Source organism: Podarcis muralis, chromosome 11 (genome assembly GCF_964188315.1).
Source record: "Podarcis muralis chromosome 11, rPodMur119.hap1.1, whole genome shotgun sequence".
Classification (NCBI taxonomy): Eukaryota; Metazoa; Chordata; class Lepidosauria; order Squamata; family Lacertidae; genus Podarcis; species Podarcis muralis.
The window spans coordinates 4573791-4600753 of NC_135665.1; the positions used below are offsets into that span (position 1 = coordinate 4573791).

The window sequence follows — 26963 nt, forward strand, 5'->3', positions numbered from 1 at the left end:
ACTGTTGTTTTTCCATATAGATAAAGAATCATTTTTCAATTCCCTTGAGAATATTTGAAGATGGAAAATGTTTAGGAATGGCTCTACCAGAGGATGAATTTAACATACCATTGACCTCTTACAGGTGATTTTTAATTTCCTTTTTTATTTTTCTCACTTCATTAGATATTTTATGAATGCTGACCATCCAGCTAATTTAAAATATATATAGTTATAGTTTAATACTATTGCTTCAGCAATATTCTATGGATAAACTGACTGTTTATTGGTATGCTGCCTTCCTCATAATTTATTCTTTCCAAACAGAACATGGTTGAAGTTTCACATTCTCACTAGTTTGATTCCACTGTAATATTACCCACTCACTTATGGATTTATTGAAATGATCGATCTCTTCAATGCATACCTATGGAGAAGTTGAACTAACTTGTCAAACAAATGTGCGTGTTCCTGGAGCAACTATCACAGCCACTGAAATCTTCCTCAAGCCCTGCTGTTAACATTTTATGCATGGATAAAACATGAATTGGGTTAGCATTGCATCCAAATCTGAGTTTGTGGATTTACTTGCTTACTGACAAGCTGGTGTCAGTCAGTATTGCGGTCTTAAAACTGGCACTGTGACTACTCTCCCCTGATGCTTGAGCTTATTTTAATGCACAAAATCACTGAAATTACTGGAGCAGCTCAGGAAGGAAGATAGTAAAGCAAATGATCTCACAGTGACCTTCCTATGAAAGCATGTGTTCCTCCTTTTCCTGTGTGAGCAGCCAAGGTTGCAGAAAGAAAAACAACTGCCTGTGCCTTGATAACAGTTGTATGAAAGTGGTCAAAGTTCACTATAGGACACCACTAGTCAAATTTTCACAGATTTCAGTTGCAGATTATTTTATGTATGTATTTATTACAGTTATATCACACCTTTCCTCCAAATAGGACCAGGGTGGTAAACAGGTAAAACAATAAAAACATCTTAAAACAATTCTGATTCTGGAAAGTATTGGACACTGGGAAAGATCTTAACCTAAAAAGCTTGTTGAAAGAATTTTTAGGTGTCTGGAGAATACATTTTAGCATTCAGTGATGTATTCCTTTTATCGCTTTTAAATTGACAAGTTTTTATGGCTGCTTCTACAAGTGCTACATGCCTGTCAAATCAACCTGCTAAAAGTTCTGTCAAGCAACTACCGGTATGTGGTTCAAATTGATTGTGATTGTTTTATTTATTTCTTGTAAATATTTCTTTATGAATTTCTTGAATGTTTCATTGACATAATAACTAACTTCAGCAGAACTTGTAAACATGCTATCTAAATGAGTCATTGTGTCACACTGAATGTTTTCAACTGGAAAGTGAAATGAGGATAATAATTGGTGTGCTCATTTACAGAGCGCTACTGTTTTTTCGACCAGTAGCTGATGAAGGCGGAACTTCCGGAGAGTATGCATCAAGTGAAGGAGTTAGCTTTGATGAAATGGTGAAGAATTTTGGCAAAGTGTTGCAGAAGAAATGTCAGCCTACAAAATCACCTAACCACCCACTCATCATCAATATTGTTCCAATGCAAGATACTCTGATATCTTCAGTTTGTATAGATGATCAGTGGGATTTACCATATGTTGTTCATTTATGGCCTTCTGTTCTTCTCCGCAATCTTCTTCCATATCAGATTGCTTATTCCTTAGAGGTAGTTTTCTCTAATTTTTGTTTTCCAATTCTTCTAAGTATATAAAAATACTATTTTATTGTCTGGAACATCACAGTGCATGTTCCATAAATATAAAGCATTCTGGTGATATCCTAAAATGTTCTATCTCTTGTCTAGAATTCAGTTACTAGCTTCCAAGGGTACAAAATTGACTTTGGAGTGCCTAATCTTTCTTAACAATCCTCCTTTCTAACTGGTTCATATCCACCGTTAGTGTACAGTTTGATTTACCTGGTTGCATGCAGGAGGCATCCAAGACAATGGGGTAACCCCCCCCCCCCCGCCCACAGCCTACAACAGGCAGGAACATATGAATTTGACTCCTAAGGCGTTCGGGAGCCGAGGTACGACTGTATAATTGGGAGGATAGATACCAACAAGAAAGATATGAAAGATACGGCATGGTGTCCAAAGGAAAAACCTGAACACATGACATGGTTACCAATATCATTGTTATTGTGGCTTTTCAAACATAGTTGAAGCTAATGATAAATAATTGATCATTCCCCCATGTATTTGAATAGAAATTGTTATTGAATTAAGGACTATATTGACCATATCTTTGAACTTTTCTTTCAAAGGGACACAGTACAGCCTGCCATACTCTAGAAAATGGATGTTCAACTCAGATTCATAACGCGGTATTAGATCAGAGCAAGCTGCAATTACATTTACTTAATTATCTTGGTAAAAATTGGACTGCTGAATACTACATTCGAATGAATCAGCAAGAAATTAGTTTCATCACATTCTCATGCATCACTGACGTTGACAGGACAGAACTGGATATTGCTGTGCACATAACCTATGCCACGGGACAAGTGATTATAGCAATTCACAGTCCATACTGGATGGTAAATAAGACTGGTCGAATGTTGCAGTACAAAGCTGATGGCATTCATCGCAAACATCCACCTGATTACAAGATGCCACTTCTTTTTTCTTTCCAACCAAAACACTTTTATCATAACAACAAGGTACTGTTTTAAATCTCAGAAAATTAAATATCTCCAGAGTCAAAATAAGTTATACAATGCATTAAGCTCTCAATATAGTATTCCAGGACTGGTCAACATGATGCCTTCTAGATGTTTGACTCCAAATCCCATAGCCCCAGTCAGCTTCACCAGTACTCAGGAATAATGTCATTTAAGGTCCAAACAACATCTGGAGGGCACCCAATTTTTCCTGTGCAGGGAAAAGGAAAAGCTTAATTTTTCCTTTTATTATCTCAACTTATTATCATGCAATACAAACTAATGATAGAATACATCAGTATATTTCAAACGATATATTGTGCTCTCTATTCCTACTAATAAGTGATATTATTACTTTCGTATATTTATAAGTTGGGTAGTGGGGATTTTTGCAAGAAGATTTTAAAAGAGAAGAGAGAAGATGCTAGATAATATTGTCATTAATAAATGCATAGTTATTCCCAGTCAAGAAAAACCTATCTATTGTGCATAATGAAGGGTTTAAGATGAAAAGATTCTCTTGAACTGTTCTTGTATTTGGAAGACAATAGTTACTACGTATACAGTATGTTAAGCGTGAACTCTGATGCTCATTATGACAGCCACTAAGAAACAAGAGAGAAATATCATAATAGAGGAACTCCAAGGTTTGCAGAAGTACATAAAACCCTTAGGGCGCAAAGTGGGGTACTCAAGGAACCCAATGAGGACTTGACCATGCTCAGCGCTCACAGAATGCTGGTGTCTTTTGTGGTGTCAGCAGAACACCAGGGAGAATGAAATTGAATGTCCTGAATGAGAGGACATGGCTGGCTAGTACACTAGTCAGGAGCATGTAGGTCCCAGTTGCTGCCATCTATTATTCATTTTCAAATGACAGCCAGTGTATTTTTCCTTGCTTTAAATTTCATTTGTAATGAAGTGAGCATAACAAATGTTCTCCTTACAGGTTCAGCTTATGGTGACAGACAGTGAACTTTCTGATCACTTTTCTCTGGATACTGTTGGCAGTCATGGTTTCGTTAAATGTAAGGGCAACATAAACGATTACCAAGTGAGTTGGTTTAACTAATACTGTTAAATACATTGTAGGCATAATTCTGTGCATGTTTAATTGAAAGAAAAGCCATGCTAAGTTATGACGTGTGATAAATGATTTCTTTAACAGTCTACAAACAAACCACAAGTTATTCCATCAAAGATCAAACTAAGGCTAGCATTGTAAAAGCTGGGTTTGTCCCTCTCCCATCCATTCTTTACTGCTTGCCCAATATTCTGACTGTCTTTGGAGCATTGTAGCATTGGCATCATCTAAGCACATCACCAGCTCTCTTACCATTGGCCACCTGCATGAACTGGGCGAGATGTTTTAGTTTGTGGGGCATCATATCCAGTGGAAAGGCTGTTCATCCTGTCGCAAGACACTCGACAGGAGCAAAGACTTGCGGGAAGCAGGCTGGACTCAGTTTTTCCTCCTGTCTAGATGCAGACAGTACATTCCTCCCAGCTCTCCCGACTCAGCTAAGTTTTTTACTAGTTTCTGAACCCCCTTTTTTTCTTTAGATTTACCTTATCGTTTTAGTTTTACAATTCTTTGTGCGTTGTGCCCCCCCCCCAAAAAAACCCTTTCCGTTTTCTTTACATTTGGTTGTTCTGCTTATATGCCCCCTTTCTTTTATTCCTTAGTTGTTTACTTAAATTGATAAATTTTCCAGAACTGGTGCCCTTGCTGCAGCACCAATGGCCGTTCCCGCCTTCAGGCGCAGCGGCCCACTGCCAGTGCGCTCTTTTTCTTTCCCTCAGCAGCCTCTGCGGCCACTGCCATTTTTCTGGGGTCACAACTGTATTTCTGTCTTTCGTTTTGGTGTGTGTGCACTACTTGTGTGACGGGTGGTGTGGCGTTTGCGTTCTCCTGCCCTGATTTAAAAACAACTTGGCCACCTCCTCCCGGATTGCTGTTTTTACACCGGCAACGGAGTGAGTGTCCCTGTTACGTCCCTGCCTGCCTGCTTCTCTTAGCCTTTGATCTTGAAGCCTGGCAGCGATGGAGTGCCTGCCCCTCGTCCTCATCCTCCTGGTTGGCGGCTGTGACAAGGAGAGAGAGTATAGCTTCTGTTTCCTCCCCCCCCCCCCCACTCCTGCTCCATGGTGTGGCAAACCAGGTTTGGCGTGAGGCTTTTGCCTGCCTTTTCTCCTGGTCCACAGAGTGGCAAAGGGAGACCTTTGGGCTGAATATATACAAGACTCAGTTTTGTGACTGACTACTCCCACCCCCAAAATGTGGATGAAATTCAGGAGTCTTCAGAGAAAAATGAACAGCAGAGGGACACAGACAGTGCATTGTTAAACATACTAAATCAAAACGTGCTCAAAATTCTCCCCTCACCATTGAATGAGAAATCAGAATTCTGTTCCTCCTAGTACTCAAAGGCAGGAAACCTCACTCAAAGGAAGCTGATCTGTCTCTTACCTCTGGAGTGGCAGTTTGTTCTTGTCTTTGTCCAAAGCAGTCTCACTTCTAGCTTGTGCTGCCTTTCTGGCTTCTTCTATCTCAGGCACTTGCTTTTTGGAGTGTTTTTTCTGAGTTACTTGTTTGTGCAACTGCTTCCTCCCTAGTTGTTGGTCTCTGTATTTTCGGATGAAATTGTCTCTTAGTGTGATTACCTTTGTGTGCTCCCTCAGAATCACGCTTGAAGCCCTGGAAAGTTTCTGCTAGTCAGTATAGTCAGTACTGACAATAATGAGCTAGATGGACCAGTGTTATGCTTTGGTGTAAGGCAGTTTCATGTGGTTAAATATATGTTCATTTGCTCCAAGTGGTGTTGGGGAGCTCATCATATGGATGTTTATGACAGAATTTGCATTGATCTGTAGAATGCAGTGTGAATTGTATCCCCCAATTTTTCTTGCAAAAAAGTTCACAGATTGTGCAAACAACAATAACTACACACATACAGTTTGGGGGCACCCTTAATAGTAATGAGACTGATGTACACTAAACATTTTTTGTCTTTCCCAGGTTGGTGTCACTATACATAACAGCAGTTTCAACATCACTAGAATAGTGACTTTCACACCTTTTTTTATGATCACAAACAGAAGTATGCATACTTTAGAAGTAGCTGAAGAGGACAGTGAAAAGTGGATACCAATAATTTCCCAGCAGGTAAGTCTTTTGGGATCTTTTTTATTTTGAATTTCTTCTAGTATCTGGGGCACTTGTAAATCATTTCTTCTTCCCATCACACACACAGTTCACCACATAAAGTGCTGCTCATTCTAAAGTTGTCTGATTCTGAACTATACTATGCAAGCTTAAAAATAATAGAAGGTTTAAAATCCTTTTTTCTTTGCCTATCTATTTCCTTTGCTATACACAGCAAAGGAAACAGTTGCACTACAAACTGTATATAGCACCCTGTCAGTAGCTTACGTTAATAGCAACATTTATTCTGTCTTAGTCTTCATTAGCTACTAACATGAGTTTGACCAAACTGTGGGAGGCAGTGGAAGACAGAGGAGTGCCTGGCATGCTCTGGTCCATGGGGTCACGAAGAGTCGGACACGACTAAACGACAAGTTTTCATCAACATCAATATAGGATTCTGTAGCCTTGGTTAATTTTCAGTTCATTTGTTCTCCCTCCCCACCTTTTTTTTAAAGCAACAATTTGTAACAAAGTGTTGGTACCATTTTGTTCATCTCTAAAGAATGACATTAATGTATTCATTCTCACACATCAGAAATTAACTAAGGGTTAATAGGCTCAATCCACTGGTTGTCTCTGCAAGCCGTCCTGACCCTTCTTGACAATGTACTCACTTGAGCAAAATTAGTGTGTGGAAATGGGAAGTGATGACTACTGTAATTGGCAGCAATTCCTATGAATGCAGTGTTTGAGGGGAAAAGAAATATCAGGCTAATTAAAATTGCAACTAAACATGAAAACAGTCTGGTAAAACTTAAGTACTTCTATGTTCCACTGAACTAAGTTAAATGGGTGAAATTGAGGTATTTAATGGTACTTAACCTCGGCTAAATCATAGTTGTGCTTGCCAAGTCACTACATTTCTCCAAGTAAGCACATACTTATCAAGGCTCTTGTTGTTATTGCACCATTTGTGTACATGATGATTTCCTAAAAGGATGGAATAGGTCTGTTGCCCGTAGCACATACAACTTAAAAATGCACACAAAGGAAGGGAAAGGAAATTGATGGAGGGGTAAACAAGAGAATAATAATTTATTATTTCTATTACATGTTCTTACACTAGTTACCATGGAACAGAGGTAGCCAACATGGCTTCAGATAATGTTGAACTATGCCTCACATCAGCCCCAGCAATCATGACCAGTGGTCATGAATGACGAACTGAAATCCAACAGCATTTGAAGGGCATCATATTGACTACCTCATGTTATTCGGCTGTTTACCAAAGGCTTTGAAGGAAAGCTGAGGTCTGAGGAGAGATTTGAATGTTTAAGAGGTAGCTTCACAAAGGCGTTCTAGGGGGTTCTTCCAGCCACAGTGGACTGCACAGAACAATGGATGGGGTTGAGGGAGCTGAGGGTGATTAAGCTGGATGAGCAAAGGTTTGTGATGGGATAAGAGAGTGAAGAGCTGGGGTGAGGCCAGTTGGGGTTTTGAAAGTGAGACAAGATTGTTTTGTAGGGTCCTGGAGTAGACAGGATTAGAGATTTAAGGAGAGGATTTGTGCAGTTGGAATTACAAGAGCGATGAATAATTTTGTCAGTAAAGTTGGATCGATTTCAGGGTACCATGGTGATACAATGGAAGAACAGAGATTATGTGATTGCAGTAGTGCAAATTTTGACTGTTTTGTGGGAGACATTCAAAGTGAGTTAGCATCGGAGAGTAAACAATTCTTAAAATGGCCATTTCAGTATAGTTACAGTCCACATATTTATGCAAATAGTATTAAATGTAGTCTTTGATTGAGGGCAATGCCCTTTGCTTCTGAAAGCCTGAGTGAGTATGCCACATTTTTTTACTTTAGTGTTCTTGTAGTTTTCTTCTAGTTTTATGGTACTAGCCTGTGCAGCAAAATGCCAGGCATAAGCTGCTCCATGAGAATGGAATTTATCTCTATCTACCTTCTCATTTGTTTTTACCTTACTCTTACTAATTTTACTCATCTTCTAAAGAACAGATCCATGCAGATTTCTAAAGCTGAAAGTGTAGTTGAAATTTAAAATAATTGTTTCATCTCCCATGTCCAAATGATGTTTAGTAATAGAATCACAATCCTTAAAATTACTTAATATTAAGGTAAAAAAGATAAAGCGTTGATTTTTGGAGGCTGCTCTTTATTTTCCATTATGTGTATCCTTACAAAATCATGTATTTATCCTTTTCTTCCCAGTGCACTCCTTTTTGGCCTGAAAAAAATGAAAGCAAGTTACGTGTTAGAGTAGAACATTCTGACATTCCACCAAAAATTATACGGTTTGATAAGCAAGAAAATTGTTTGCTGCTACATTTAGACAACAGGGTGAGTAGCATAATTTACTAGCTACATAACTTTTAAATGCATGTTCTACCTTTTTCCTCTATCCAAAATGCATAGAATTGAAGGGGATTGCCATGAGTTTGATCCCAATTCCACCCCAAGATAGTTGCATTTAGCTCCCATTGAAACGACTGAGACGTAAGTTAGTCATGATAACCTATCTTTTCATATTGATTTCACTGGAAACTAAGTGCAACTATCTTGGAGTTTAATCCAACAACTAACTAACTTGGAGTGGAAGCCAACAAAGTACAGTCGTACCTTGGATCTCAAATGCCTTGGCTCCTGAACAAATCAGCTCCTGAACGATTGAAACCTGGAAGTGAGTGTTCCGATTTTCGGAAGCCAAACATCCAGCACAGCTTCTGATTGGCTGCAGGATGCTCCTGTAGCCAATTGGAAGCTGTGCCTTGGTTTTTGAACGGTTTCAGGAGTCGAAGAGACTCCCAGAACGCATTCTGTTTGAGAACCAAGGTACGACTGTCATTCAATTAGTACATTTCAGTTAGATTTCATTTCATTTCTCCTTTCTCCTCTTCCTGTGCACCTGCTCCAAATTTGCACCAGAGAGTTGGGGGAACTTCCAGAACAGTTTTAAGGAAGGTGCAGTGGTGAACAGGAAGAAGAGAGAAAGGGGATGTTCCGTTGGCACTGCCAGAAGTCCTTCCCTTGGCTAACAACCAGCTCCATATAAAGAAATCAAATGAATACTTTTAAATGAGCAAAATATGCCAAACTAATTCAGCTTTTAGAACTAACATAATTGTTGTGATAATAAATTAGACTAATGAATAAAATCAATTTTAATGCACTGTTTTCATATCTGATAGCTTGGAGGCATTATTGTGGATGTTACACCAGCTGAACATTCAACAGCAATTACATTCTCTAATTATCATGATGGTGCAGCGCCCTTCCTGATAATTAACCATACCAAAGAAGAAATTATTGAATACGGGCAAAGGTACGTGTGGTGAAGGTAGGGGGGGTTGGTTTATTTATTCTACAATAACAAAACACAGCTCCTTCTCCAGTGGTTCCCCTAAACTCACACTACTGCCACCAGTCTCACTTATTTCCTCTGAATCTTTAACTTACCAAGAACCTGGTAGGGTCAGATACAGGTACTACATATGTCAGAGGTATGGAAATATTTTTATTACACAATGCCCATTAAAACTTAATTCAAATAAAGAGAATTTATTCACATGATATACAAGATTTCCTTCTAATTCTATAGAACACAGAACACTGTAGGATTTTGTCACATAGTTGCAGCTGGATAACTCAAGTCTTGGTAGCGCATGAAACTCTTAATTCTACGGTTGTTGGTTCGAGCCTCGCGTTGGGTAAAAAATTCCTCCATTGCAGGGGATTGAACTAATGACCTTAATGGTCCCTTCCAGCTATACAGTTCTATGATTCTATCTGAGTAAATACTGGTAATCAATAATACAAATTCTTTCCTGTATTATCTTACTAGTGCTTCACTGCCAAACAGGTATTGGGTATCTTAAAGTAGTTATTTGTTCAATTTAGCAAAGCAAGAGAAGACCATAGGATACTTAAGAAGTTGGTTCTGTCTCTGATGGCTTTTAACATCTGAACCTAATTCAGCAATCTTCCCCAGTCCCAGGCACTTTACGCATGCTGGTTTTTGAATTCCATTCAAAAAGCGAAGGTTAAACTTCTAGGGAGAACCTATTGTACATTTGTTACATTTCTATACTGCCCATATAACCGAGAAAACAATTATATAGGCAGTTTACAGACCATTACCAAGTGTAACACTGTGTTTTAAACGACAAAAACAAACAAACACTAAAACCAATGTTAAATAAATTAAAACGGCTAAAACCTCTATGAACAGAGCAGTTTAGGCCAACATCTAGCAAGCATAGGAAATAACTTGGTGTAAGAAGCTAAAACCACTAAAATAGATATTATAATTAATATTATACAGTGGTACCTCGCAAGACGAATGCCTCGCAAGACAAAAAACTCGCTAGACGAAAGGGTTTTTTGTTTTTTGAGCTGCTTCGCAAGACGATTTTCCCTATGGGCTTGCTTCGCAAGACGGAAACGTCTTGCAAGTTTGTTTCCTTTTTCTTAACACCGTTAATACAGTTGCGACTTGACTTCGAGGAGCAACTCATAGAACGCAGTATGGTAGCCTTTTTTGAGGTTTTTAAAGACTTTGGTATTTTTGAAGCTTTTCCAAAACTTTCCCGACACCGTGCTTCGCAAGACGAAAAAAATCGCAAGACGACAAAACTCGCGGAACGAATTAATTTCGTCTTGCGAGGCACCACTGTACCTGGGAAAGCAAAAAGGTTTTCATTTGGTGCCTAAAGGTCCATAGTTGCTACTCAACTCACATCACTTGTCTGAGTAGCCTGAGGAAGTGTCTTCAATGAAGATCTCAAGGACTGGCAGGAAAAATATGCAGGAAAAAATCATCCTTCAAGTAGTCTAGAAATTTGACAACGGTTACTGAGGACCTGAATGGGTTGGGTTATGACCCTCGTCATGTGACAGAGGCAGGAGAGCAAAGAACTCTGGGAGGCAGGCACAGTCCCCTTCAGTTCTTTCTCTCCTTCCTGATGGATCAGGTCATTTTCTCCTGGCTCTCTCTGACCTTCTGTGTCAGCTAAGTGTTTTTAACTTCAACAGAACTTTATTTCTACTTCTTTACTGTTCCCTCCTATAACCTTTCTCTTTCTAGTATTGTGATTTACTATGTTTTTCTTGTTTTTTGTTGCAGTTCTCACTATGCAATGGAAGATGTTCTGTCCCCTAATAAAGCAGTTCTGTACACATGGGCTGATCCTGTAGGGTCTAGAATATTGAAATGGAAATGTGGAAAGAGCAGTGGGGAAGTAACTCAGAAAGATGTATGTATGCTACTATTAATAACGCTCAAATCAGTGTTGTTTATTAACAGTCAAAGAATCTAATACTTAAAATGTTTTGGCGTAGTCAGGAGCAAAGATCCAGCAACTACAGACAAAATCCATGAGTCAATTGGATCTGGGCTATACCTTTTGTTGTAAGATGGTTTGCAGTGACTTACACAGGATTAGCTCTAACCTGACCTACAAGGTTATACAAGATTCCCAGCTAATTGGGAGCTTTGTTTGTAGCTGGTTGAAACCACACTTTCTTTATTGGATGCATAGTTAAGGCCTCATCTGGATCAAGTGACATAATTTTGGTTGTGTACAGATTGATTTGGGGCCATGTTGGGCGCTGATAACCAGTAGCTGTGTCAGATGTGGATTGCAGCAGCTGATACCTAACAGTAGATGGAGATAAGCCAGAACCATTTTTGAAAAGATTATAAGTGTATCCAAACTTGCAAATATATTAATTTCAAATATTTTTATACCCACCCTTCATACAAATCTAAACACAGTTTACAAGAGTAAAATCCAACTTCAGAAAATAAGATATTAAAGGAAAATAAAAGCACCTCACAATGAATTAACAGAGTAAAATACAAAGAAAAACAATCACAGTAACCAAGCAGTCTCTCAGTGTATGGTATCAGTAAACTACAGAATCCTTGGTGAATAAAAGGATTTTCCGGAGACTGTTGTCTTGAAAATGAACATGTTGCTTGTCTTCCATTTTAGGACTTGATGACACCTATCCAAGTGGGAAGCAAAACTATTTATTTAGTTTCATTTTTTGAAGGCTTGCAGCGAATTATTCTGTTCACTCAAGATGAAAAAGTTTTCAAACTAACATATGAAAGTGAAAAAGCTGAACTGGCAGAACAAGAAATCATTATATCATTACAAGATGTTGGGATTTCTTTAGTAAATAACTATTCAAAACAGGAAGTAGGCTACATTGGCATCACAAGGTAGTGTTGCTTTAATTTTAAAAAACACAATGTTTTCATTTTAGCTACATATGTTGTTGGATTCAAGTGAACCTGCTTCTGGATGATATAACATAAGAATATGGGCATGATCCAGCCAGTTAAACATTTTTAACAGTGCATTTCTATTCTGATCTCAATATAACCTTACATCCAGGCAGGTGCATATAGTACAGTATTGCACTCTTAAGTAATCATTCATTTCAGTGGAACAGTATTAGACACATGCTTAAGTCTTCTGTCAAAATGATTAGGATTTGAAAATGCTTAAGTGTGACTGGATTGTGCTCAGTATAAATACAGTAAAGCCTCAATTGGGGCAAGTTAGAATTGTATCAGTTTCAGTACTCTAGAAATGCACAATAATTTTTGGAGCTTCCAAAAAGTTTTATTAGCGATTAAAGAGATACCGCTACTTTTGGAACTGGAGTTCTTTTTGCTTCTAACAAAGAGCTCAATTTTCAAGGTTAAATAAATTTCAGAGGTATCATGAAACATCATTATTTATTGGGTTGTCAGGTGATAGTTTTGTTCATATATTTTTTCTGCAAAATATATTGTGTTTGATAACTATCAGGCAGGGTGAAGTTTACTGTTCTATTCTTTATTTTGTTTGCAAGTTCTGATATAATTTGGGAAACGAAACCTAAAAAAAAGTCAAGATGGAGGCCACTGAGTTTGAAACAAACTGAAATGCTGGAGAAAGAATTTAATGACTACTGTGATCACTCACCCACAGAAAATAAAATAGTGGAGCTGGATGATAATACTCCGGTAATGTTAAGGGGAATTTTGTTTGTTTGTCCATTTAAAATACATTCGTAACATAAAGCTTAGCATAACTGGATATTGCTCTTTTACTAGAAACTTGTCAGTACGGGGTCATATTCAACTATGTTTTACTCAGAGTAGACACATTGAAATTAATGAGCATGCCTAAGAAAGTTCCATTAATTTCCATTTGTCTGCTCTGAGTAAAATGAGTTGAATCATCTGCTCCTTGCCTTGACTTTGTGTCCTGCTATAATTTGTTCCACAACAGAGGCTTAGAGCCTGATCTTATTTATATTCACTCCAGGATAAATTCCACCAAGAATAACTGCATAGCGTTATGACTTTCATCTGCCTCCTGCTGTCTGGATGGGGGGAAAGGCATGAGCACCCTGACCCCTGGTTCTCAGCAGTTGTGGTTCTCCTTCATGATCTCTGTACTGTCCCACAGTATTCTACCAATGCATCTTGTCAGCATAAGGATTTCTGCTTGTACAATGGGACTTTCCCCCCTTTCCTCCCCCCATTCCCCAAATCTCCAGATTTAGGGGGGCACATGGTGGGAATAGGGGGGAAACATCCTGTTGTACAAAGTGAAATCCTTCGGCTGATAAAACGTTTGCCTTAGCTCTATGCTGGGTTCCACCCATGGATTCTGCACCTGGGCAGAGCAAAATTTAGAACTTTTTAGTAGCAGGTAAAAGTTTATTCTTGACCACCACAAGAGTGAATGCTAAGCACCCCAGTTGTCTTCTCTCATGTGTCAGAAGCCTTTGAAAGAAAAATGATTCTCTACTGCTGCTTAAGTACTTGCTTAAATGTGTCCCTTAAATAACATTGACACTTAAGTGGTTATATTTGGCTAGATTCTGACTCATGTTGTATTTGAAAGATTTATAAGAAACGGCATTAAGATCTGGACATCTTTTTCCTTTCAATATGACAGGTCTGCTTGACACCTACTGGTAATAACATGAAAATGCTTCAACCAAATGAAGTCCCTGTGAGAAGAAGCTTCTTGCCAGCTTTAAAAGTGCAATATAGTACATCTGAACATCAGTCATCCTTCAGAGTCCAGATTTATAGAATACAAGTATGTTTCAAGGTTACCAATAAAGAATATTCAAAACCCTTTAATGTAACATCATAATTGAGACAAGGAAGATAATAAAGTAGCTTTCAGGGTTTTTACCTGAGAATGATGGATGACATTCCTCATAGGGATGCCTCCTGCTGGAAAGAATAGGCAGGGTCCACTGAAGGCTCCTGCTGGAAAGAATAGGCAGGGTCCACTGAAGGCCTCCTCTCCCAGGGGAGGGAATCATCCCTCTCACCAGACTGGCCCTGCCTGCAGATGGTGATGGTTGGAGCCTTTTGTTCTCTCTTGAATATTTGGCTTTTCTTGGTCTTGCGCATTTCTTATTGCATATTTTGTGAGTTGGGTTTTCAACTGTTACTACTGTTTTGGTTATATTTTATTTCAGTACATTACTCCTTTGCCCTGTGTGTTTGTGTGTATGCTTCATTTCTTTTTTATCCCCCCCCCCCCCGGTTTTTCCCCTTGTGGTCTGAGGGAGAATTGTGTCTTCACAAGGGGCGTTTTGACTTCATCACGGTTCCCTGGGAGCCCTTACTTTGATTTCTGAAGAGCACGAAGCTAAGCAGGTCCCTCATTTACATTTACAATACTGAGCAGAGCCACCATTTTGTTTAAACACTTGTTGCTCATAAAACAACCCACCTAAGTGGGAGCACCATTTTCTCTTTGATCAGAATGTTGCCCGCCCCAACATCACCATTAATTAAGCACTTTTGCACCCCAAAACACAGCATCATTGCTTGGTTCCTGCCCCGCCCTGCATCATTGATCAGTGTGCTTTGAATTTCAGCTTTCTTTAATCCTTTCAACATCCTCTGCCTTTTGAATTTCTGGGGGGTTGATCAGTGCACGGACAGTTTGTGCATGACCAGCTTCTTCCTTCCTTTTTGGCTATGCTCCTGCATAATCGTTATGGCTTTGCCTCTTTCTTCTGCGCCTCTGACCATGAAGATTGTACAGGAGGCTACTGGTCAGACTCCAATGTCACCTTCTCTTGGAGTGCCTGATATTATTAGGCAGGAGCCTCTGATTCACACTCTCATTCTGCAGGTGGGGTGAGTCATGCTGCTTTCTGTGTGAGTCATATTGGTTTCCTCTCATGGGTACACTTCTGCAGTCACAAAGAGGTTAAGGACTCCTTCCCTTGTCGTAAACACAGAAGTCAGAAGCGCATAAGGCCCATAGAAAGCCCATAAGGAAAAGAGTAAGCACCATCCTGGAGGTATATGAGGAATGTCATCTGTCATTCCCAGTAAACAGAAATTCACAGTAAGACAAAATTTGTTTTTTACAAATAATGGATTACACACAACTGAATTATGTTCAGGACCTGAAATTAATGTGCTGCAATCCAAAGTTACTCTGGGCTGTGGGGATGAGGTGGGATTCAGCAGAGGCATCCCTCTGCTCACTTCTGCTTCTGCCATCATTCCAGCGGTACAGATAGCCCCATTCATGTCCTGAACATGCATGCAGAAAGTATCTGGAGGTATCTCTGCTTGCAGGGTCCAGCACATAACCTCAAAATGAGGTGTCCTGAGGGCAGAGCTGAGCCAGCCCAGTATTGGCTGCATCCTGATCTGCTCTCATAGCCATGGCTAGCCAGTCTGTCTGCCCCACTTTCCAACATGATGAGCTGCCAGACTATGGATGCAGGGATAGTCCTTGAGCCTTGGTCATGACCATTAATTTCAGTGGGACTTCTCTGATTGTGATCAAACCCATGCAGTTATGCCCTCTCGACCACTTCATTCTGAAGAACTGGCACTGTTACAGGTGCCACATAATATCCATTCTGCATTTGTAAGAAATTTGTAAGAAATCAATATTTTAATGTGGCAGCATCTACATTTTTGAACTCCGTGACATTTGCCAGGTGCCTTCCCTGTACTCTTTTTGGCACCTGCTAAAAACAGTTTTATTTAGACAAGCCTACCAAGATATTTAGAATGCTGTTGTGTTTTTAGTTGATTTATTTTTTTGAATGTTTAAATTGTTTTTACTAATAACCTTGCTGTTTTATTTTTTCCTGTAAACCACTTTGAGGTTTTCTACAACCAAGCTGTATATAAATTTTATAAAATAAATTCAGAAATAACACAATCAGTATAAACTGGGCTTCTTGAAAGCATCTTTAAAATAGAAAACATTTTTTAATTTTTAATTTTCAAATGACAAAATTTGAAAATAGATGTTTTTGCAAAGTGTATTAAGTGTCAAGTATTTTATTCAATTCATCTTATAAATATCAGAATTCGGAATAATATAGGTTAAATTATATACAGACCTTCAACATTTAGAATGCAGCCTTCATGTAATGGAGAAGCTAATAGGAAGTATAATTGTAAATTAGGACAAAAATAAGCATTTGCAAATGAACATCTAACATGCACCATATTGTCATTACCCTTATCAGATACAAAACCAGATTCCTGGAGCCATATTTCCCTTTGTGTTCTATCCTATTAAACCTCCCAAGTCCATCTCCTTGGATTCAGGTTTGTTAATACAGTTTAATGCATTGTTATTATTTTTCTGCATCTGTAATAATTAAGAAGAAGGAAACATTGAGATCTTCATGGGGGGAAGTCATTCATAGTAAGATTAGAAAATAAACTACATTTTGTTGATGGGTTTGCATAGTCCTAAATTTGCTAGAAGTTGAAATGTCTCAGCATTTCATGAAAGCATATTATGCAAACATTTGTCTTTTCTTTTTTAACAACAATAGGTTCTTGTCAAAGAACAAGACCAGCCAGACATTGCTATATATAGTCTCTTTAGGAAGCAAAGTGATTCCAGTCCTAATCTGGAAGTAATCTGTGGTTTTGTGAGACACAGCTTCTGCCATTTGTATTTTCCATGGTCCTTGTTCTGGGGCAATGAAGGATTCACCACCTTTCCCTGAAATCTGTTAGCTGTAGATAACACTTGCAGACAACATACGATTGTCAAGCAAGAATGTTCTCCTAGAATGGATTGGGAACAGCAAGGGACTCAGGGCCCTTAGGAAACCTAGAACTTACTTTGAGACCTATACAATTGATGCAGTTGGAATTTGAAAATAACTTCTATGTAACTTCATTAAACTGTTCACAGTCAGTGTATATCTGCTGAACTTATATTGAAAATATTTGTGGATGTGCACTCCTCATTTTAGAAAGTAGTGTCATTTCTTCCCATATATGCCTCTAATACCTTAGACCATTGGTTTGTCCAACCCTTCCATTATATCCTTTGCAAATGAACTCAGTTCTATATATTATAGTTTACATGTCAAAATAAATTGAATTCTATATAAGTATGAGTCATTTTTACGCACTCCTGTTTCCTGTTTGGAATTTTCATAGAACCCAAACCCTTTACTGATGTCAGTATTGTCATGAGAACTGCAGGGCATTCTCAAATATCACGTATAAAGTAAGTATATATTCCTTTTTCATTCTTAAATCTAGACTGCCTTTCTACTTAATCCATATGAATTCAGTTGGAACTTTCATTAATAGAATTTTTTTATATTTTTATGAACGGGTGGATTTTAAAGACAAAGACATTATTAACAAAACAAAAAAGCTTCTGCAATGTGACACTTTTAAACTATTTTGCAGGTATTTTAAGGTCCTAATTCAAGAGATGGATCTCAGATTAGATCTTGGGTTTCTTTATGCATTGGCTGAATTCTTTACACTTGCAGACGAGGTGCCCAAAGATCAAGAGGTACAAATTATTGTTCAATGGAGTTAAAAAGCAACAAACCATAATGTGTGTTGGCTCAATTTTTTTATACACTGTATTGAATATTTTGTACCAAATGGTGCTTAATGAGAAATATGGAACATATAAACAAGGTCAAACACTGTTCGTCATCAAATAAGAAATGGAACATGAAATATTTCTACACATTGACATCAACCCAGAAGGTTCTTTAAACTCAACAGAATAGCTATACCATTTGTCATGAAACTGGTAGTGTATAATTTGGCTTTAAGAAATGCTGGTTTTAAGTTAATGAAGGAGTGTCTCCACCCCCATCATTCTGCCTGGACACTGAGGTCCAGCACCGAGGGTCTTCTGGCGGTTCCCTCGCTGTGAGAAGCAAAGTTACAGGGAACCAGGCAGAGGGCCTTCTCGGTAGTGGCACCCACCCTGTGGAACGCCCTCCCATCAGATGTCAAAGAAATAAACAACTATCTGACTTTTAGAAGACATCTGATGGCAGCCCTCTTTAGGGAAGTTTTTAATGACTGATGTTTTAATGTATTTTTAATCTCTTGTTGGAAGCCGCCCAGAGTGGCTGGGGAAACCCAGCCAGATGGGTGGGGCATAAGTATTATTCTTATTCTTATTCTTATCTTCACAGATAGAACTCTTCAAAAAGGATGTAGAATCTGTACATGAGGAATTGAAGAATATATCATCAACAGATACATCACAAATCAGCCTATATGAATATTTTCATATTTCTCCAATCAAGGTATGTGTATGTCATAACCGTTATGTTTGGATATTTAAATACGCAGCCAATGAACAAGAGTGAAGATGAAGGTGATTATATTAATGAATGAAACCCCACTTTACTCAGAATGAAGCACAGCTTCCAGCCCATTCATACTCCACCTACAAACAGCCCAGCTGCAGTGATTTTTATACAGTACAGCCATATCCCTTCCTTTGAGCAATAATGCATTCACAGCCCTTCTACCCCAAGAAAGCTGGGAATCTGTGCTGCACATGTTGCTACAGACACTGCCCCTTTTTAAGTTGGAGTCAGTGTCCTTTGCTGCGGTGGGAGATGTGCCCCAAAAGGACAGGAGGGACAGTCTGGACAGAGCAGAGGGGTTCACTTCTGAATAAATAGAAGATCTCACTTTAAGCCCGAGATTCTTGGTTTGTAATACTCTCCCACTTTTACCTTTATAATTAAAATGGAGTTAAAATGCTATAGCGTTTAGTTTAAATGTTGATCAGTGTTTAAAAAGCACTGGTAAAACCACTCCTTAACAAATCCTCCCTGGATTCAGAAAGTCTAAGTAACTAGATTCAGTTGCCAGTAAGGCAGTTGCCAATCTCCCCTTCTTCAGCAAGGTTCTTGAGCAGGTGGTCATGGACCAGATCCAGGTGCTCTTGGGGGAAACTGATTTTTCTAGATCCATTTCAGTCAGGGTTTAAGCCCAGTTTTGGCACAGAAACTGCTTTGGTTGCACTGTGTAATGAGTTTTGTCTGGAGAGAAACAAGGGAAATGTGTCCTTGTTAATTCTCCACAGCTTCTCAGTAGCTTTCAATATCATCAACCATTGTATCCTTCTGGAGGGGCTGTCCAAGTTAGGGGTAGGTGGCACTACTTTGTGGTGGTTCCAGTCCTACTTGGATGGTTTGTTTCCAGTGGGTGATGCTTAGGGAGTGCTATTTGGTCCTGTAGAACCTTCAGTGTCACATTCCTCAGAGTTCAGTGTTTGCTGTTTACCATCTACATGAAACCACTGAGTAGGGTTATATGGAGTCTGGGAGTATGTCAGCAATATGCTGATGGCACACAGTTCTACTTCTCCTTTACATCTGCAGGTGAGGCAGTGGATGTGTTGGACCATTGTCTTGCCTCAGTGATGGACTTGATGAGAGCCAACAAACTAAAGCTCAATCCAGATAAGACTGAGTCACTGTTAGGGGGTGGTTCTGTCCTGCCAGATGGATGGGAGATGTCTGCTCTAGATGGGGTTACACTCCCTCTGAAGGCATGGGTACGCAGCCTGGGGGTACTCCTGGATTCTTTGCTGTCATTTGAGAATCAGATGGGTTTGGTAATGCAGAGTGCCTTCCATCAGCTTCAGCTGGTGGCTCAGCTGTGCCTCTTATCTGGCCAGGGGTAGCCTAACTTCTGGCTATAGTTTGGGAACCTCTAGGTTAGATTAGGGCTGCCTCTGAAGACGGTTTGGAAACCTCAGTTGGTGCGGAATTCAGTGGCCAGGTTGCTCACCAAGGCAAATCGGTTTGAGTATATTACACAGATTCCAGCCTGGCTGCCAATTAGTTTCCAGGCCTAATTCAGAGTGCTAGTTTTGACCTATAAAGCCTTAAATGGCTCAGGACCACAATACCTCAAGGTCCTCCAGTTCCCATATGAACCGACCCACGCCCTGCAATCACCATCTGAGGCTCTTCTTTGTGTGCCCCCTCCATAAGAAGTGCGGAGGGTGGCAACAGGAGAACAGGCCTTCACTGTGGGGGCTTCCCATCTGTGGAATGCTCTCCCCAGGGAGGCTCGCCTGATGCCTTCATTACATGTCTTTTAGTGCCAGGTGAAAACATTTCTCTATCACCAGGCCTTGGGCTGATTAACATTCTATGGCCTTTTAAATATGTTTGTGGAGGGGGAGTTATTAGTTTGTTTTTATTTTATTATGTATTTTGTATTCTCATTTTATATTTTAATGTTGCGAATCGCCCTGTGATCTTCAGCTGAGGGGTTGTATACAAATTTAATAAATAAATAATAATAGTTTTAGTTTTGCTGCAGCTGATCTTGCAAGACCAGGGCCTCAAAAGTGCACAGCAGCTCTCGTATGGAAGCATTCCACAACACAAGAGCCCCAGGACTTATAGCGAGAGAGATGCCCAGCACTATATATCACCCCAAGGTCTCATTTGAGGATTTGAAACCTCATATCCATAGTCCCAGTGTGGTGTAGTGGTTAAGAGCGGTAGTCACGTAATCTGGGTAACCAGGTTCGCGTCTCTGCTCCTCCACATGCAGCTGCTGGGTTACCTTGGGCTAGTCACACTTCTCTGAAGTCTCTCAGCCCCACTCACCTCACAGAATGTTTGTTGTGGGGGAGGAAGGGAAAGGAGATTGTTAGCCGCTTTGAGACTCCTGAAGGGGAGTGAAAGGCGGGATATCAAATCCAAACTCTTCTTCTTCTTCGTCCTAATCATACACTTTGTACCATACTAGTTGATGGTTTATATTTTTGTGCAATAACAGTGGTAAACATTCTTATCAAGCTGACTTATATGTAAGATATAATAATGCAATATCATAGCAAAAATATTTTTAAGATCTAAGGTAGCATCCCACATACTACTGGTGTTTCCCATATTTTCATCCCCTCCCCCCTCTCATTTCAGTTACACTTAAGTTTTTCACTTAGCACTCCTGGAGACGATAGCAACAAGGAAGAGACTCGCAAGGAGCTAATTCCAGTTCAGTCCTTAAACCTCTTGTTAAAGAGTATTGGGGCCACACTCACAGATGTGCAGGATGTTGTTCTTAAGTAAGTAGAATATTCACTTAGTTGATTTTAATTAAAAGATTACATACAGAATATATTTTATTTTGCCATTTTAATGTAATTTACTTGTTCTAGATTGGCATTCTTTGAGCTCAACTACCACTTTTGTACTACAGAGCAACTGCAGTGGGCTGTAGTTATGCATTATTCAAAGCAGGTTAGTATATCATGAACCTAACATGAATTGACCAATTTGCTTGGCACCTTCATTACATAACTTTAGGTGCCAGCCAGGCAAAAAAAAAAAAATCTCTTTAACCAGGCATTTGTTTGGTTCTATGGGTTTTTAAATGTTTTTGTGGGAGGGGTTTGTTTTCATTTTATTACATATTTTGTATTCTCGTTTTGTATTTTTCTGTTGTGAACCACCCTGGGAGCATAGGCTAAAGGGTGGCATACAAATTTAATTAATAATAATAAATAGCTGCGTAGACAGACTCACAAAAATGAGTTATTTGTAGATTCCTTTGTAGATTGAAATTATATGCTTTAAATATATATTTTCTATAACATGTTTATTTGCGTTTTAGGCTATTAAGCAAATGTATGTTCTTATTCTTGGACTGGATGTTTTGGGCAATCCATTTGGATTCATAAGAGACTTGTCTGAAGGAGTTGAAGCATTCTTCTATGAACCTTACCAGGTGTGTTCTCCACCTAGTTTTTCCTCAAGGCAATCTAAGACAGGCTGTACTAGTATGTAAATATTTACAGTGGAAGGCAACAGCCACTTCACATAAAATTCTGCCAAAAGTGTAGAAAGATACTGAGTTTTCGAAGGCCTAATCACTGTGGAAGGAACAAATTTGTGGTAGATGTCCTTTGGAGTATTGCAAGACTGTCATGAGAGCGCCTGGACTAAAATTTGTCATCCAAAAGCTTTATTCACCTGGTTTATCACCACAACAATGATTAACACTGGGCTTCAGCAAAGCAAAGAATTTAATTCGACAGTGCCTATATGACATTGAACGACAAAATAATTTGGCCAACATAAGGAAATTTTGTCAATGGTATGATTATTTCTCACCTAGTCTCCTTGACACATTGACACCCTACTTGCAAAATTTAACAGTTCCAAAATACAGACATGCTTTCACTTATGCAAGATTGAACATACTGTACTTGAGGGTTGATTTCAAAAAATTTCGCTGGAAAACAGTTTATGTCCATGTGGAGATGGCAGTATTGAATTGCCTGCTTCTTGGGAGAAAAGTGATGACAAACCTAGACAGGATCTTAAAAAGCAGAAACATCACCTTGCTGACAAAGGTCTGTATAGTTAAAGCTATGGTTTTCCCAGTAGTGATGTATGGAAGTGAGAGCTGGACCATAAAGAAGGCTGATTGCCGAAGAATGGATGCTTTTGGTTTCTGGTGCTGGAGGAGACTCTTGAGAGTCCCATGGACTGCAAGAAGATCAAATGCATCCATTCTTAAGGAAATCAGCCCTGAGTGCTCACTGGAAGGACAGATCCTGAAGCTGAGGCTCCAATACTTTGGCCACCTTATGAGAAGAGAAGACTCCCTAGAAAAGACCCTGATGTTGGGAAAGATGGAGGGCACAAGGAGAAGGGGACGACAGAGGACGAGATGGTTGGATAGTGTTCTTGAAGCTACCAGCATGAATTTGACCAGACTGCGGGAGGCAGTGGAAGAGAGAAGTGCCTGACATGCTCTTGTCCATGTGGTCACAAAGAGACGGACACGACTAAACGACTAAACAACAAACTGCTAGATTGGACTCTTTATAAATATTTGAGGAGTGAGAATCTAGGGATCATGGTGGACCACAAGCTTAGTATGAGTCAACAGTGTGATACAGCAGCAAAAACAAAGCTAATGTTATTCTAGGCTGCATCAACAGAAGTAAAGTGTCCAGTTCAAGGGAAGTAAAAGTACCACTCTATTCTGCCTTGGTCAGACCACACCTGGAATACTGTGTCCAATTCTGGACACTAAAATTTAAGGAGAATATGGACAAGCTGTAATGTGTGTCGCGGAGGGCATCTAAGATGACCAAGGGTCTGTAAGCCAAGGCGTATGGGGGAAGGTTGAAGGAGGTATGTTTAGCTTGGAAAAGAGATTGAGAGGAGATATGATACCCATCTTCAAATATCTGACGGGCTATCACATGAAGGATTCCAACGAAACATCAGGAAGAGCTTTCTGACAGTAAGAGCTGTCTCCCTCAGGAGGTTGGATGGTCATCTGTCCTGGATCCTTTCACTGAGATTCCTGCATTGCAGGGGGTTGGATTAGATGACGCTAGAGATCCCTTCCAACTCTACAATTCTATTATTCTTAGCAGAAGAAAACTGGTTGTAGGTTATCAATCAGAATATTTAAAAGATATTTGTCTTTCTTCTTCTTAGGGGGCTATCCAGGGTCCAGAAGAGTTTGTAGAAGGAATGGCACTGGGTCTTAAAGCCCTAGTTGGTGGTGCTGTTGGTAAGCAGTCATTTTTTTACACATAGGTAAAAGCTGCAAAAGTAATCTTTGCATTTTTTTACTCTTTAAAACATTGAATATTTTTCATTAAATCTCTTATGCTAATAGGTGGATTAGCTGGTGCTGCATCAAGAATAACTGGTGCTATGGCTAAAGGAGTAGCAGCAATAACTATGGATGAAGACTATCAGCAGAAGCGAAGGGAAGCCATGAATAGGCAGCCTGCTGGCCTGAAAGAGGGTATCACTCGTGGTGGAAAAGGCTTGGTATCTGTAAGAAACATTACATAACGTATTTTAATATTGATAGATTGAATGGTTTCAACACTAGTTCTTTGGCAGATAGAGTTGCAGTCACAAGCTGCATAAATTATATTCTCATTCACATCAGAAGTGAACATGATGGGTTTCTGACAGCAGAGTTGCTGCTCCCTTGCAAAAGAGGGAAGAGGCACAGAGATGGAGAGGTTGGTGTAATTCAAATAGTGTGACTGCAAGCAGCAGTGACTCAGCTATCGGGAGGTCAGGTGAGCTGGCCCCACCACACCATTTGCTATTGATCCATGCTCTCATTAAGGTAAGATTGAAAATATTGGCTATGATTTAGAGTAAGTGACAGTTTATATTAGGAATTCAGTCTCCATTATTTTTATGCTCCAGTACAGGCATAGGCAAACTCCGGCCCTCCAGGTGTTTTGAGACTACAATTCCTATCATCCCCGACCACTGATCCTGTTAGCTAGGGATGATGGGAATTGTAGTTAACCTCTGGAGGGCTGGAGTTTGCCTAAGCCTGCTCCAGTACTTTGGCAAATGAGTGTTTAGACCCCTGGGCTCTCACTTGGGGGTGCCTCAAGGTTCCGCCTCTCCCCCATGCTTTTTAACATCTACATGCAGCTGCTGGGAGAGAGCATCAGGGGGTTTGGGCTGGGTGTTCATCAGTATGCGGATGTTACCCAGCTCTGCCTCTGTGAAGGTGGTGAAGGTCCTGTGTGAGTGTCTGGAGGCAGTTGGAGGATGGATGGCGGCTAACAGATTGAAGTTGAATCCTGACAAGACAAAAGTACTGTTTTGGGAGGACAGGGCGGGTGGGCATGGAGGACTCCCTGGTCCTGAATGGGGTAACTGTGCCTCTGAAGGACTAGGTGTGCAGCCTGGGAGTCAGTTGGACTCACAGCTGTCCAAGGAGGCACAGGTCAGTTCTGTGTCCAGGGCAGCTGTCTACCAGCTCCATCTGGTACAACAGCTGAGACCCTACCTGCCTGTGGACTGTCTTGCCAGAGTGGTGCATGCTCTGGTTATCTCCTACTTGGACTACTGCAATGCGCTCTGTGTGGAGCTACCTTTGAAAGTGACTCAGAAATACAACTACCGGTAATCAAAAATGCGGCAGCTAGACTGGTGACTGGGAGCAGCCGCCGAGACCACATAACACCGGTCCTGAAATACCTACTTTTGCTCCCAGTACGTTTCCGGACACAGCGTTGGTGCTGACCTTTAAAGCCCTAAATGGCCTTGGCCCAGTATACCTGAAGGAGCGTCTCCACCCCCATCGCTCAGCCCAGACACTGAGGTCCTCCTCTGAGGGTCTTTTACTGGCTCCCTCACTGCGAGAAGCAAAGTTACAGGGAACCAGGCAGAGGGCCTTCTCAGTAGTGGCACCCTCCCTTCAGATGTCAAGGAGATAAAGAACTATACAACTTTTAAAAGACATCTGAAGGCAGCTCTGTTTAGGGAAGCTTTTAATATTTGATGAATTATTGTATTTTAATATTTTGCTGAAGCCACCCAGAGTGGCAGGGGAAACCCAGCCAGATAGGCGGGGTATTAATAATAAATTATTATCATTATATAATCAACTTCACAGTCTTAAATCATGCTGAGAAATCCATTTTAGACCAAAAGTTGAGATACCATTTTGTTTTAACTTGCAGGGTTTTGTCAGTGGAATAACAGGAATAGTAACAAAGCCAATAAGAGGTATGATCGTTCTCTCAGTTCGTACTGTGTTATTTGAACCTAAAGCTGCTATTTGCTGAGATATACTTTATGTGAAAAACAAGCTACTTTTTACCTGCTGCTGACAAATGAAGCAAAATAGAAAAAAAATAATGTATGTTTACAATTGTTATAATGGTGTGTCATAGTTTTAATTAGCGCTAAGCCAAAATAGCCTCCTGTCTATCTACCATTTTGCAGGCTGTGATTGGATGGGAGTGGAGTGCATTTTGATAATATTTAGGAGAACTTACAGAGAGGGGTGAAGTTTTTTCACCATTACCAGCACTTACCACATTCCCTGCTGCTCTTGGACAGCATTTCCCCCTTATTCCTTTAACTTCAGGACCAGACTGAGGGCTGAAAGTACTGTTTGCACTCTGATTTGGATCCAGGTATCCTCAGTGTTGCAGGGGGCATGCATTTTGTGAAACCTTTTACACTCTTCCTCTCCCACAGCCCTCCTTTAAGCTGGAAATGTTCATGAAATAACTCACACCTCAGCCTTAATTGTAGCAAATGATAAAATATGCTTTCTTTAAAAAGATGTTAGAGTGTGGTGCTGATAACCCCAAGGTTGCAGGTTCAGTCCCCGTAGGGGGCAGCTGCATATTCCTGCATTGCAAGGGGTTGGGCCAGGTGATCCTCTGGGACCTTCCCAACTCTAGAATTTTGTGATGCTGTGATTCTATTTTATGTTTTGTTGTTTGCTGCTGTCATTGTTTTCTAGGAGCCCAGAAAGAAGGAGCAACAGGTTTCTTCAAAGGCGTTGGGAAAGGATTAGTGGGAGCTGTAGCAAGACCCACTGGAGGAATAATAGATATGGCTAGCAGCACCTTTCAGGGAATTAAAAGGTAAGGATGTATTTATTACCATTATTTGTGACCACCACCGTCACAAAGTGACTGTGCCATACTGTTCACATTTCAGCCCTTGATCAGTAATTTTATTTAAACATTCCTTAATAAAATTATCAACGCTGATAACACAGGTACTTTAAATAAAATGAGAACAACTTCTTTAATTTAAAAAAAAATCAACCGTTGTACACATGATAAATTTCATTTTATAATACTTGTATTACTTTTCTTTGAAATATTTCCCCTAAATATGAAACATATTATTAGCTTGGAATAGAAGTACTTGTCAAATATTGTCATTATGTGTTAGTGAATGTTTCTCAGCTTGGCATAGAAGTCATCCATGTAAACAGTTGTGTTCTGTAATTCATCCAAGACAGGCACATGTTGGGGTTA

General features: G+C 39.9%; 1 protein-coding gene across 3 annotated transcripts in view; it reads left to right on the forward strand.

Annotated features, from left to right (window-relative positions):
- The window catches only part of VPS13A (vacuolar protein sorting 13 homolog A), a 136961-nt gene that overhangs the window by 93306 nt on the left and 16692 nt on the right, over positions 1-26963 (forward strand). For all 3 annotated transcript variants that reach the window (XM_077935994.1, XM_077935995.1, XM_077935996.1), the window contains exons 46-67: positions 21-124; positions 1391-1688; positions 2291-2686; positions 3636-3740; positions 5706-5852; positions 8071-8199; positions 9048-9181; positions 10982-11111; positions 11853-12085; positions 12724-12877; positions 13821-13967; positions 16390-16471; positions 17324-17393; positions 17582-17690; positions 18334-18447; positions 21097-21242; positions 21336-21417; positions 21791-21904; positions 23635-23710; positions 23819-23982; positions 25644-25689; positions 26438-26561. In XM_077935994.1, the coding sequence (XP_077792120.1) occupies positions 21-124; positions 1391-1688; positions 2291-2686; positions 3636-3740; positions 5706-5852; positions 8071-8199; positions 9048-9181; positions 10982-11111; positions 11853-12085; positions 12724-12877; positions 13821-13967; positions 16390-16471; positions 17324-17393; positions 17582-17690; positions 18334-18447; positions 21097-21242; positions 21336-21417; positions 21791-21904; positions 23635-23710; positions 23819-23982; positions 25644-25689; positions 26438-26561 (3104 nt within the window). The remainder of the gene's footprint in view (positions 1-20; positions 125-1390; positions 1689-2290; positions 2687-3635; positions 3741-5705; positions 5853-8070; positions 8200-9047; positions 9182-10981; positions 11112-11852; positions 12086-12723; positions 12878-13820; positions 13968-16389; positions 16472-17323; positions 17394-17581; positions 17691-18333; positions 18448-21096; positions 21243-21335; positions 21418-21790; positions 21905-23634; positions 23711-23818; positions 23983-25643; positions 25690-26437; positions 26562-26963) is intronic.